Genomic DNA, 13,370 nt, shown 5'->3' with positions numbered 1-13,370 from the left:
CACGTAGTGAAGCGGAAGGTTCCTCGTGAAAATGAAGCACCGGATATACTGAATCATCTGCCGGGCCACCTGTGAGGACAACGTTGAGGCTGCCTGCCCTACCACATCATAACTGCAGTTGTCACCGCCGCTATTTGATGCAAGCATGTTTGCGATGATCGCCTCATTGGTTAGAAGCACGTAGTTTCCAAATCTATAGCCGTGCGCTTTCTTTCCACCTGCAATGTTGTGCATTGCCAATGATCAGCGGGCAGATCGGCTATCTTCCATTTCGGCGGTGAGTTAAACGAGGCTGAGAAATCGCATGGCCAGGAATGATTTCGATGCAACCAACAAAGATGAATGCGAGCGATTAAGCTGTTTGCAGAACTGCACTGAATTAGGAGCCAGCGAGCAATTTGGGAGCAGCGCAGTTGGTGCGGTCCATTCGTGTTTCAGAGGGTGGCACGAATTAGAGCTATGGACGCTGCCCATTCTTCATTCTTGTTTGGAGGGGTGGAAGGGTGACGGGAGAGAGACGCAAGGAGAAGGCTGGAAAATGAGCGCGTGGTGGCCGTTGGGGCAGCGGGCCATCATTCAGTGGCTCAAATTTCTCGTTTTCTTTTTTTCTTTTCAAGGATTTCGCATTTCACTACCTTTCAGCACGGACACCCAGCAGCCAGACTTCGTTACAGCCGATAATGCAGCTTTGGGGCACTGTAGTAAGCGGGTTATTTCACCATGGAAAACATACAAAAGTTGACGGTGCAGCAACTTCCCATTGTTATAACAGATATATTGTTAAAACCGCTATCGTTATAAGAGAGTTCGACTGTATTTGTTCATTCTGCTTGCATTTGAGCCAGTTTCCTTCCAAGTTTTACGAACTTAGCCAGCTATAGGACAGTACATGTAAATTAAAGGAACACTAAAGTGAAATACTGAATCAGTTTAGATTGATCAAGTATTATTCAAGAAACCTAAATTTGTTGATATCATTTAAAAATACAGTTAGCCATAACTCTGGCCTAAGCAGGAGGGAGTATATACAGTACAAGATCAGGTTTGCCAAGCAACGTAGCAACAAGATGTTAACAGAGCATCTCAACCCCCTCCCCTCCCTCCCCAAAAAAGTTGAGCATATTAAGCTTGCACTGCTAAACCATAAAAGATTGTAATATACACTATTTCGCGCCGTAATCCCAGCGCCGGTACATCAGCGTGACGTCGCAGATTGCAAAGCATTCATTCGTATTTCAGCAGCTGTAGTTCAGTAAAAGCTTTTAAAATTTCCTAAGTTTAGTGCTTGGCTCTTTTAGAATGTGATCTAGTCCATTTTTTACCAGTAAAAATTTAAGTAGGACTGAGCAAATTGAGTCAAAATCTATGATGTCGTGGCGATCTGGTGCAGGTATTTATAGGCATTGTTGCACCCATCTTTCGATTTTGCATCTTTTCTGGCATACCTAGTGTCCTCGCACAGTAAGAGTTTCTTTTTTGGTATTGTGCACGGGTAATTTTCTAACACAACAAAAATCGCATTTCTCTTTATTGTCCCCTTAGGGCCCTGAAACACTTTATGAACAGAATTAGAAAACATTGCTGATTTGTACAAGATGCTGCAGTGAACATGTGAGCTAAATATTATTGCACTACATGCAGCAGGGAGTTCACAATCATGTCGAAAACAGTGAAAGATCGCTTGCTCATGCTTCCACACTGTCGTCATGCAACACCATCACAAGCAGCTGGACACACCAATAGCGATTGACTGATTTCGTGATCCAAAGAACATTCTCAGCAATACATAATTGCTAATTTTGAGTTGAATAAATGAAACGCATATATGTCTACAATTTCAAAAAGACAGAAAAATCATTTCATCTTTGCACTGCCGGTCTATGTGTGGCGTTTGCACATAGCTGTGTTTGCTGCATGTCTGAGATAGCAGCGGTGTGCTGTATAGTGCAGTACTATACCGTGGCTGCCACGGGGTGCCATGATGAACCATTCACTACCAAGACATTTGGGTGGCGCTTTGGCACCTTGGCCTTTCCCCTGTGTGGCTTTCAACGCTAGTGAAGAAGAAAAGAGAGAGAAAGCCACGCATTGGTGCGATAACTTTATTTATACTTGAAGAATTCAAAAATTTTTTGTCGCATGAGATTCATGAGACATCCTTTAATAGTGAGGCCATTCTATGATTAGTCAGAAAGTGCTTCGGGGCCCCTTTATATGTAGCTTCTGGCTGGTGATATCCACAATGACTGCATAAGTACACGAATCATTTCATGTGCTTGCATGTAATGGCAAACATTTTGGTTGTTTTCATATAACTAGAGCAAACTGCAATCATTTTAATAGTAGTTTAACTGAAATAATCTTGCAAACGTACGCTAAACTTCAGCTATAAATAAATTCACTGCAGAATGTGGATTTAAAGGGCCCCTCACCAGGTCTGGCCATTTTGAGCTGACAAGCGCTGAGCATACATTGAGCAATAATGATCGTATCTGCAAAGTATTGCATCACTACGCGCCGCAGAAAGATCTGAAATTTCAAACTGAATGCCGTTTTTTCTTCTCCTCGCGGCCGCCACGCTCCAAGCCAGAGGATGGCATACTCGCGTCCCTGCGCCTACGTACTCAAGTCCGCAGTGTGACGTCGCTCGTGGTGACATGTGACTTCGAGAATTATTCAAGACACCATCTGCTATTTGTGTGATCTGTTGCTTGAATTGACAAATTGAAGTTTAGAGAAATAATAAAACACACAAACGGAATGTCTGTGTGTTTTTTGTTTACTTTGCACAGAAGTAAGAGAGGTGTACTTCCGCTTCGTCTGCTTGTTCCCACGGTCTAGCGGTCACGTGCACAGGTACCCAAAACTACGCCATTTTCTACCGTGTTCCGGCGCGTGATCATGCTCTGCGATCCGCTTGTTCATCCTCAGTATTCGTGTGGCACTGAATTATACCGCTAGTCATGTGTCCTTGTGCACAGCGTGCAAAATCGTGCACTGCGCGAAATAACACCTCTCGCGCAACGCCGCCAGCGGAAATGCGCATCGCCGAAAGAAAAAATAAAAAAAAAAGTGAAGGCGGGGCCCATGACGTATGTGTCATGCGATCCTTGAGGTCCGGCATGGGAGAACGCAGGGAAGGAATTTCGCTTGTGAAGGCTAGACAGGGCGAGTGGAGAGGGAGTCGCGCTATGCAGTGGAGCCCGCCTGCTGAAATCATGAGTTCTCGGCACTGAAATATTTATATCTCGGCTGTTAATGAGCTGACTTGAAAAATTTTTGCGGCAGAACGCTCCCTACAGGACACATATCAACTTCCAGCATATAACCAAAATTTGCTATGGGGCCTGGTGAGGGGCCCTTTAAGATACATTATAAAGTCTCTAAGAGCCAAAAAATCAAACAATAGACCACAGCAACTCGGCTTTAAAATATTTGTTCGTTTTGCTTGAAGGGCAAATGGCTGTGGTGCTCGAGCTCTTCAGGTGATGTTCTAACACAATGGCAAAATGTTGGTGCGATTAAGCTCATGGTGCATAGCAGAAACAGTGCGGTGGCAGCTACCAGGCATGCCAACAATGGTGTGATTGCGAACACAGCCAGTGGTGTGTTGCAGACGTTGCATATTGATGGCACACGAAATGAGATGGAAGAAAACCATCAATGTTTGTTAGTGCTGAATGGAAGTTGGTAGATTTAGCTTGGCATTTAGTGTTCATTCTGTTCAGACCAATGTTTATACACAGCTGCTCAGCAGGAATGCTATTCTGTATGTGCAGAAATTTCATGCCAATAGTGGTAGACGGAACATTACCCTGACCCTACTGCTGAGCTGATTGAGTGGAGTGCAGCAATATGTCAAATTTGCTTTGCTGTTTTGCAAACAGACTGCACACTGCTCATGTCTTTGGAAACATAACATGCTTATAAACAAGGCACCAGCCTTTTTGCCTTAAGTTCTCGCTCTCACTTAGCTCACCCTTTTTTTCACCTTTGTGCCAGCACTAGAACACGTGACCTCCAGCACTTTGAATGCAGGCTGCACATGTACCTTTGATGTTGGGTCTACACAGCAGGGGAGGGGGGGGGGGGATGGCACAATCTTGCCTCAAGTGTCCACATGATGATAAAATGAGGCACAGCACGAGCATAAGTTAAGAGAGTGCACAGGTAAAACCACAAACAAGTCATTAGTTGTTTGTGATAGCTGACAGAAACTGTGATAATGAGTGACCGACTAGCATAAAAAAATTATGCATGGCTCTGCTATCGCAAACACCAGAGACCAGTGGAGCTGTGGGAAGGCCAGTAAAGTAGAGCCAAACCGCACACAAGACACAAGAGTGCAGGCAACGCGTCCCCATGGCGTCCGCCAAAGGCATCTACTATGGTGTCCGCGATTCGCATGGCCAACGCCATAGTAGATGCCGCAGTTGTCTCCACTCTGTACGGAGCGGCAGGCAAGGATGACATCGAGGCACCCTAGCAGCCACCGGAGAAGAACGCCCCTCCTCCCTTGCCTGATACCCCTGCATCGCGTGCCACAGGAGAGGGCATGCATGCGGCCGCATTCCTCGCTCATGTGCAGGCCGCTCCTCCCCCGCTAGGCTGCATCCACCCTCGCCGTGTCGCTATGTTGCGCGATGCTATTAGGTCTATTTGATACAGCCAAGTTTCTCTGCACCATCTGCACCTATTCACGGTGCACTGCACCTAGGCCTTCGATGCTCTGAGGTGCAGTGGTGCACCCTGCACTCCCGTGCTCGATTGAACAGGGTGCAAGCCAAGGTGCTGCCGCTGCTGTGCACCCTTGAACCTTGGAGTGAGTGAGTGAGTGCAGCCCGGCACACCGTAACTGGCACCCCCTGCACCTTTTCCTTTGTGATGCCATGCACCTTTTTCTGAATCAAACAAACCAATTTTTTCCTTTGCTTTCACTCTCTCTCAGCTCTCCCTCCCCCAGCTCGGCGAAGCTTCACACGTCAAGAGAAACCCAGCGAGGTTCTAACAGCTCCACTGTAAAGAAAGCTCTAGCACAGAGCTGTTTGCGAAACCCAGTATTGAAATGCATAAAGCCATCTGCTTTTATGCTTTGCAGCAAACATTCTTCAAAACTAAAAAAAGAAAGAATGTGTATTGCTGATTGAGCTGCCCTGATGAAAATACTTAATTGATGTAGCTGAATAGTCCCATTGGCATTTCTAGCCAGTGAAAACCATTTAGAACTAGCAAAAAAAAGCAGCCAGTGCAAACCGGGACAGTTGACTGAGTTCGACTGGTTGGATATTTTCACCTGGCAGTGCTAATGAAAGTGCTTATGCAGAAAAGAGTGAGACCAACAAATCTAACTGCTTCATGGTGAATTCCTAGTTTTCATCAAATACCAGCTGAGATAAGAACTGGTCTGAACTGAAAATGTTGCCATAAACCATTTCAGCTTCTGTTTTTACCTTGTGTAAATTATTTGATCACTAGTTGGCTAAGAAGGAGAATGGTGGATAAAGAGGGCTTTGGAGTAGCTTAAGTAGTTTAAAATGCTGTGTGTGATACAGATTTGAAGAGAGATTGACATGCACAAGAAGTCATACAAATAGTAGACAAGGTACACCTGGCTCATGTTTTGTTGATTTTGCACTGTTAATACATATTTAATGCATGCATTCAAGAAATTGAATGTAGCTGTGATATTGTCTAAGTAATTTAAAGTAGTACTGACACAAAAAATTTTGATCTGGTTTTTTTCTCCTTTAATAAGTAGCTAATAACCCAGTAATCGCGGCACGAAAACTTATTTACTTCAGAGTTTTACAGGTAATTATTTGGAGTTTGTTTGTAGTGACCCGTCCAAGTTTTGGTTTCAGAGAGCAACGAGATGGGCCAGAGATGGAATGTAAAGACATGATCACTAAAACATCTGACATATGCTCTGATGCGCTCGCCAGCAAGCACTCTGGCGCGCGAGCTTCGTGTAGCCAGTTCATCTGCTACACCAGCACGTGCTTTGCGATCTCCTTGCTACCATCGTTCTCGTTGTCATTTTCGTCATCCAGCTGCGACGATTTTCTGCAGGGAGGAGTCGCCCCTGTATTAGATGTGGCCAGTCACTTTCGATTCGACCCGCTAGAAAGCAGAGACTCGGATATTGCGGCCGGCGACGGCGAGGACGAACCTCAAGACCCTTACATCGGCTACGTTCAATGGTAAGGCACGACAAATCGGCGTCGAACGTCGTGCCCTACCCGGTATGCACGGGGAGTGTCCCACTACAAGCAACAACTGAGAAGAGCACGTGGAATCAGCATGGCAGCCAATAAAAATTTGTGACGTAGTGTTTTCTCAGTTGTTCACAATCCTTCCTAGATGTCGATGTCGCGAGGTGCTGCGTTTTGTGGTTGGAGGTGTGCACATACTTTAAAATTGATTTTAAATATGTTCTAAGCTATATTCGCTGTTGATATTTTCTAGACGATGTGTGTGTGTGTGCCCACATAAATCTATCTCGCGCATTATCTCCACTTCAAAATTTTGTGTCAGTACTGCTTTAATTGATAACTTTTGGAGCAGCCTGTGTGTATGGTAATGTGTGCAACAACTGTATTACTCTTGCTGAAGGGTTAGGACCTTTCAACACCCTATAGAGTTAGGGATGACTGTCTTATGCAGCTTCAAGTGATCACAAAGCATGTTTTAAATATGCTTTTGCCATGTGGCCATTATTGTAACTGCTGAGTTAAAAATAATATAATAAATGTTTTCATTATCGCACTTTAAGTGCTGGCCATTTGACAATTCAAAAGGTTGATATGAAAGTGGCAAACAGGAGAGGGCTTTATTCTGGCTTGGGATGCAGAGATGCTTTCACCTGGAGCCTATAGTAGCAGAAAACTATTGTTATCTATACATTTTCATGGCAATAAGAAATTAATGAGAATGTTTACATGCATAAGATGTTAATTTCAATATTTTTTTGCTATTTATTGTTGCTTGCAATGTCCCTGGTGTATGGTGGCCTACAGGGCTGTCAAGCTGTTTGTGATAGCTTTTACTGCATACCCCCAGTGTCATCTACAATCTAGTGCAAAGGTTTGAAAGTCTGTCATTGCCAGAGCGTGCCAGCCCTGTAAATTGTAGCTACAGTTGCCAGCATGCATTGCCAGTAGGATCAAAGCTGCATATCTTACTGGAGGTAAGTCCTCGTTAGCAAAACAGGAACTGACAACTGCTGCAATGAGAGCAATGGCCTTTATACTTTTTGCAACAGCCATTATGTAATTCTTCTTCTTCTTCAAGAGTTAAAATTATGGGGACTTACGTGCCAAAACCAAAAACTAATTGTGAGGCATGCTGTAGTGAAGGGCTTCAGATTAGTTTTGGCCACCTGACCAGGGGTTCCTTAACGTGCACCCACCGCATGTACACAAGCATTTTTGAATTTCTCTCATCGAAATCTGGCTGTAAGCAGCCAAGATCGAATCCATAACTGCAAGCTCAGCAGCGCAACGCCATAGCCACTGGGCTACTGCAGAGAATTATTTATTATTATTATTCACCCAGATGACTATGCACAGTAGAAGTTCAGGTGGTGATATTCCTCATGAAAGTTGCATGAAACCTGGTTTTCAGTCCAAAGTCAAATTATGGTGGGTTACTTTACTGAGACTATGTGACACAACGTTAGATCAAGAAGTTAACCAGAAAACAATCTTCTAACACAACTAGCTTGGAAAAGTTTGTCTGAGCCATTGAAAACAAATGAGCCATCATTGAGAGATTGTCTAAAGATAACTCAATTTACTTGTGGCTAAGTGAACTTGGGCAGCCAAAGAACTGTCCTATGTAATGTAGAAATTTTGGTTTTTGCAGACAACCTTTTCTTGCGAAACACTTGATTCATTTGTACAAATATTGTAGGAAGGCGGCGTCAGAGCATTGTACAAGGGTCTTTCACCAACAGTTCTTGGTATGGTGCCTTATGCGGGTAAGTGCTCTGTTGATGTTCTTTATTCTGTGATTATTAATGGAGGAAAGGCATGCACAGGAGTATTATACACATAGCAGTATTTTATTCTAAAGCTGGCTGGTTGTCTGTTACTACAATAGAACGTCATTGGTACATTCCTGTACATGATGTTTTCCCAGCTCTTAAACTCTGAAACACCAGTCCAGTTTAGTTCCTATAGGGTCATGTATACCGGCTTCCCATTTGCCAAGTTTCTGTTCCTGGTTGTTACATCCAAAAACTGCGGATGCACCACAAATATGGCGTCATCAGTCGGTGACACCTACGTTGACCGCTGCATGTTGCCACTAAAAGTGTACCAAAGATATGCAACACATTGACAGTGCCAACAAGTCTGCTGAAGAGGAGCTTGAGGATGCTATGGCATGAATAGGGGCTAATGAATAGGAGCAGGGCGTGCCCACAACATTCCACCTACTGAATGTCACCGTGGCATGCAGTTCAAATTTGATTTTGGGTGTTCACGTAAACTCCACCATTTCTGATTTTGGCCCTTATGACGGGCCAAACTTAGTCAAACGGGGTTGTCCCTAGAGAGTCGCAGTGCGCTCAGCCAGCGGACTCATTGCGACACCCCGCGGTGGCTGTGGTATCTACGCTACTTGCTTTGTTCATGACAGAACTTGAGTGACCGACGCTCATATGCTCCATTCTGGCTGTTCTGCATGGTGCAGGCTGGTTTTGTCCTTCGCCAGCTTGACTGGCTGATAGTAACCACATCAAACTTGCACATATTGAAGTGCTATCAATAGCTCAATATGAAGTGAAGTCTGCTAAGGCGTCTCACCAGAAGCGGCCAGGAGTGAGTGCGTGCTTGCAAGCATGCATGTTGTCTGTTGTCTATCTGTCTGCATGTTGCTTGCTTGGTTATAGGATAGTTGAGTGTTCATAACTAGTTGAATTAGCAAGGCCCGACGGCTACGACACTAATAAACAGGGTGGCCAGAGTTTAATTCCTATGCGGGTGGCAGCGGTCGAGCGTGAGCGGATGATAGTCTCCTTGTTCCGCAAGTGCGTAATTATTATAGAAATTCTAAAGCCAACTTTTGTTTACTTCAGCCTGTTTATTAAACTGCGTGAATAAATATACACATTAACAGTAGAAAGCAGTGTGTCAGAACGAAACAAAAACAAAAAACGAAAAAGAAAATATTTTTTATTGGTTTTTGGTTCAAGGGGAAAGTTGGCAGTTCGAAACAGCTGACGTCAGGCAACGTGAGCATTAAGGTGCACATCAGGGGTCCGCATAAGTGCGTATCTTAGGCACGAATAGTGCGAGTGATAGCCAGTCGAGCCCTCCACTAATCTAAGCCTGCCATTCAGTGCACTAGCAGATTGGCATCGTAGCAAAACCCAGAGCTTGCATGCTGAAGAACTTATCGTTACATTTTCTATGGGTACAGCGCTTTGTTACTGAACTTTATTATTCGTTTAAGTTTGTTTTATTGGAACAGCAGCCTCGAATTTCAGAGAGTACACTCGGTGACGTGCCGCTTCAGAGATAATGCTCAGTACCTTGAGTCAAGGCACTGAGCACTGGTAGGAAGAAGCACAGTGATCCAAACGGCCATCTAGACTGATGTCAGCTATTGCAATTATGAAGTAAAGCGGCCAGGAAAGTGTGATGAGCAGGCTTCTGTTGAAAAGAGTGTTTGAGAGACTACGGGCTCTGCATGAGGGCACCACACATGACTGTAAAACTTGGCTGAGATGTTCTCGGCAGTATATGCTATTTGTGGACTGTGTTTCTTCACTAAGCCCGAGAGGTGGTTCAGGACCTCTTTGACACTTTGAGTGCCCAGTTCTTTTTTCCCCAGCTGCTTCACAGCCTCTGCCAGGTTTTTATTGCGTGTTGTTTCAGTGGATATTTCATGCTACATAAACTTGGTCTTTCATCGCCGTTTTCTTTTGATTTGTCATTTATAAGTTATTCGTAAATCTCATTGCCTGTCAAAGTGCGGATAGAACTGCCACACTGGTGCGCCATGGTTGCCCCATAGAATAAATAACCTGGTTGCTCCGCTGTCACAAAGCAACAGAGCACTGAGACATTTGCTCTACTTGCAGTCAGAAATTTAACTTTAAAGGCTTTTGTGTGTTTAGATGTCTTCTCCATAGGTGGAGCAATAGGTACACAGTGATATTTTTTTGCACGAGTTGCTTCTGGAGAGGCAGGGAGTGTGCTGATAATGCAGACAGAGTATACTCTAAAGTGGCAGTCAAAGGCTTAAAGAGGCTTGCATGGGTCAGGGAACAAACAGTAGGGTTATAGTACTAACCAACTCGCTCAGTTCTTAAAAGCAAAAAAGATGAACCAGAAATTTCCAGGTTCCAAATCTTGGCAGAGAAATAGGAGGGACGAAAGATAGGGAAGTTAACTAGAATATGTCCCATTGGCTACCCTGTACTGGGGTAATAGGAAAGAGTGGTAAAGATGAGAAGAAAGCAAATGACGGTATGAACACATCAATTGGATTTGAACGAAGTGTGTTCCCACATCTCCTTCTGACGCAGTTTTTCTCGTCAGTGTAGTGATGATGGCCTCAAAATGAAGTTAACATGCAGTGTTCATGTTTCATACAGCACGCAGTTGCTGCTGTTTACTTCCTTCCCCTGCTGTGCAGGAATACAAGTACAGTATAGCTACAGTTCACTGTAGTGCAGTGCTGGTACCATTTGTGTTTCTGCCATCGAAGAAGCATCCTGTCTGCTTCTGTCGCCACTGTACTATTATTAACCTTTGTTGCAGTCTTTCTTACCCCTTGTATTCTTCCATGGAGCCTCTCAAAGCCCAGCTTTTCAGGAGAAACTATTGTACTTCTTCCTCCACATGCTCATGGAAATGCGTGTGTACAAACAATGTCTGTAGCAGACAATCCACATTCTCAGTTGAAGCATGCCATCGGTTTGAAGAAACGTCCACAGCAGAACTGATAGTTGGGCGAGATGGTAAATAATCATGGCGAAATTTGTAGCACGCACAATAGACCAGGACGCAGAGAAGGTGCACACACCTTCTCTGTGTCCTTGTCTATCGTGCCCGCTACAAATTTATTTATTGTAGCATTTATTGCATTTGTACACTTATTTTTACAGGTACACAAATTACAGTGGAACTTCTATTACACAAATTTCTCAGGACCATGCGAAAACGTTGTGCAATCCATTCGTCATAAAACTGACCAACAAAACATGTCTACATTGGTCGTTCGATGCCATGTGTACAAGCCGTGTTGCTCGACCATCTTAGATATGGCTTTGAAAAATCGTGACTATCTATTGCCTTGTTAAGTGATTTCCCAAGATGTTGTTGCTGAAAAAAATTCCTTTGTCATATGACGTGGTTTCAAAGTTTGCTGAAGTATACGAAACATGGTTCTGCAGGAAAATTATTGCAGAAGTTATTTTAGTGCCTAATGCTTTACCTACTGAACATACACAGATTAGTCTTCATGTAAAAGTGCTTGTTGTCAACTTCAGTCATAAAAAAATTCCTTAAGTCCCAAATTCTGACAAAAATATATCGAATTGACCATTTTATCCTGCCAAAACCACTTTCGATTTGTTTATTGTGAATGTTTTGCTATATTGTCCAATAGCTATATATTACACTAAAACTGTTTAAGCATCAATAAACTTCAGGGAATTTCTGCAATACTAACATGCCAAACGCAAAACAATTCTGGTTTTGGTTAACTTTCGTCCAGTTTTCCCAATGAAGTACTCCTCATAAAAATATGACACAAAGTGTATTAGATAGGCCTGCTTATTGGCGTTTTATTTTCAATGTCTCATTTTTATTTAAGTGAAATATGACTTTCTGGATTTGGCCCCTGTGCTTTGTTAAACAGTTCCGTGCTATCACTTTACTGCAAAGCACAGTGGCTGTCCTGCTTCAGACACTCGTTGGGTGCAGTTTGGTAGTGTAACATGACCTTCCTCAGCACTTGAGGGCTTGACTGTGTTGCAGACTCCCATTAACTATTATAAAATTTCCTTTTGGTGCCTTTTATCATACCTTCCAGAGTACAGGAAGATGAGAGGATAGTGCAAGAGCTCGCAGTGTTCACTTTTATTATGTCCTGTCTCTTCTTTTTCTCGCATTGCGATATAAACGCCTGTCTGAGAAGTTGGAAAACACACACCGAGGAGCACATGACTGAGAAACTTGAGTACTAATGTAGTGTTTATCCCTACATTAGTACTTAGTAGTGTTTATAATGAGTAGCAAATGCTGAAGCAGTGCAGGGAGTTTTCCAGTGTGCGGCTGCGCTCAAAATGTGATGAAATGGTGTGTATCGGCAGGTAGGTGACCGTCTGTGGGTGAGGTAAACTGACTCTAATGTAATGTTTAAGAGAGTTTCATAATCATCATCATCATTGTTCGCCTATATTATGTACAGTGCAGGACAAAGCACTCTTCCATTCTTTCTAAAGAACTGCGACCTGTGATGGACGAACAAAGTGCAGTAGTGCCACAAATTGTCTAATCCTATTGCATCATCATCATCATAAGCCTAGTCTTATGACAACTGGCAGGACAGAGGCCTCTCTCAGCGATCTCCAATTACCCCCAACTTGCACTAGCTGATTCCTAGTTATGCCTGTAAATTTTCTGATTTTATAACACTAACCAATTCTCTAGCATCCTTGGCTGTGCTTACCTTCCATTAACACCCATTCTGTGACTGTAATAGACCACAGGTTAATTAAGTTTTGTTCCATCACTCGTTAAGCGGTCCTTAACTTCTTCTCAAGCTTCTTTGTTAAGCTCCAAATTTCTGCCCCATATATTAGTAGCGGTAGAATGCAGCGATTGTACACTTTTCATTTCAAGGATAGTGTAATCTGTCTGCAAACATTGGGCAATGCCTGCCGTTTGCTCTCCAACCTATTTTTATTCTTCTGTAAATTTCTTTCTATGTGGTGGTGCTATGGGAGTAGAGGTAGAACATCCGATTTGTACACTTATTTTACCGGACCAGCTCTAACTACAGCTTCGCTACAGACTCAAAAATTGGAATTGCATTTGCTAATAAAAAGTTAATTTCAAGTAAGTTTTCCCAAAGCAGTGTTTTTAGCTTCGCTATATACTCTTTCTTCAGCGAGTGCAGTGTTAGTCCTGCTACTTGATTGCACCTTGCGATTTCACATGGAAATTTGCACCACAGAGCGGACTTGTAGTACTCAATTTTTCCTACTGACCGTAAGCACAAGTGATACTCAAGTTCAATCGACTATTGCGCTTCCAATAGTTGCCATCACAGCATTGAGCCACAATAGGCATCTCTCGGCATCCCATCTCGGGCATCTTTCAATTCTACGAGAAGACCCCTTGTTGGTAATACTG

The 13,370-nt window shown here is 43.5% G+C and overlaps 1 protein-coding gene across 1 annotated transcript in view; it reads left to right on the top strand.

The window, feature by feature from the left end:
• LOC126548121 (solute carrier family 25 member 16-like) overlaps nucleotides 1-13,370 on the top strand; it is a 42,334-nt gene that overhangs the window by 12,698 nt on the left and 16,266 nt on the right. Inside the window, exon 6 of the mRNA XM_050196236.3 lies at nucleotides 7,912-7,978. Within this exon, the coding sequence (XP_050052193.1) occupies nucleotides 7,912-7,978 (67 nt within the window). The remainder of the gene's footprint in view (nucleotides 1-7,911; nucleotides 7,979-13,370) is intronic.

The sequence above is a fragment of the Dermacentor andersoni genome, chromosome 1, assembly GCF_023375885.2.
Source record: "Dermacentor andersoni chromosome 1, qqDerAnde1_hic_scaffold, whole genome shotgun sequence".
NCBI lineage: Eukaryota > Metazoa > Arthropoda > Arachnida > Ixodida > Ixodidae > Dermacentor > Dermacentor andersoni.
Note: the sequence above shows the minus strand (reverse complement) of the source record. Positions and strands in the feature narration are given on the sequence as shown.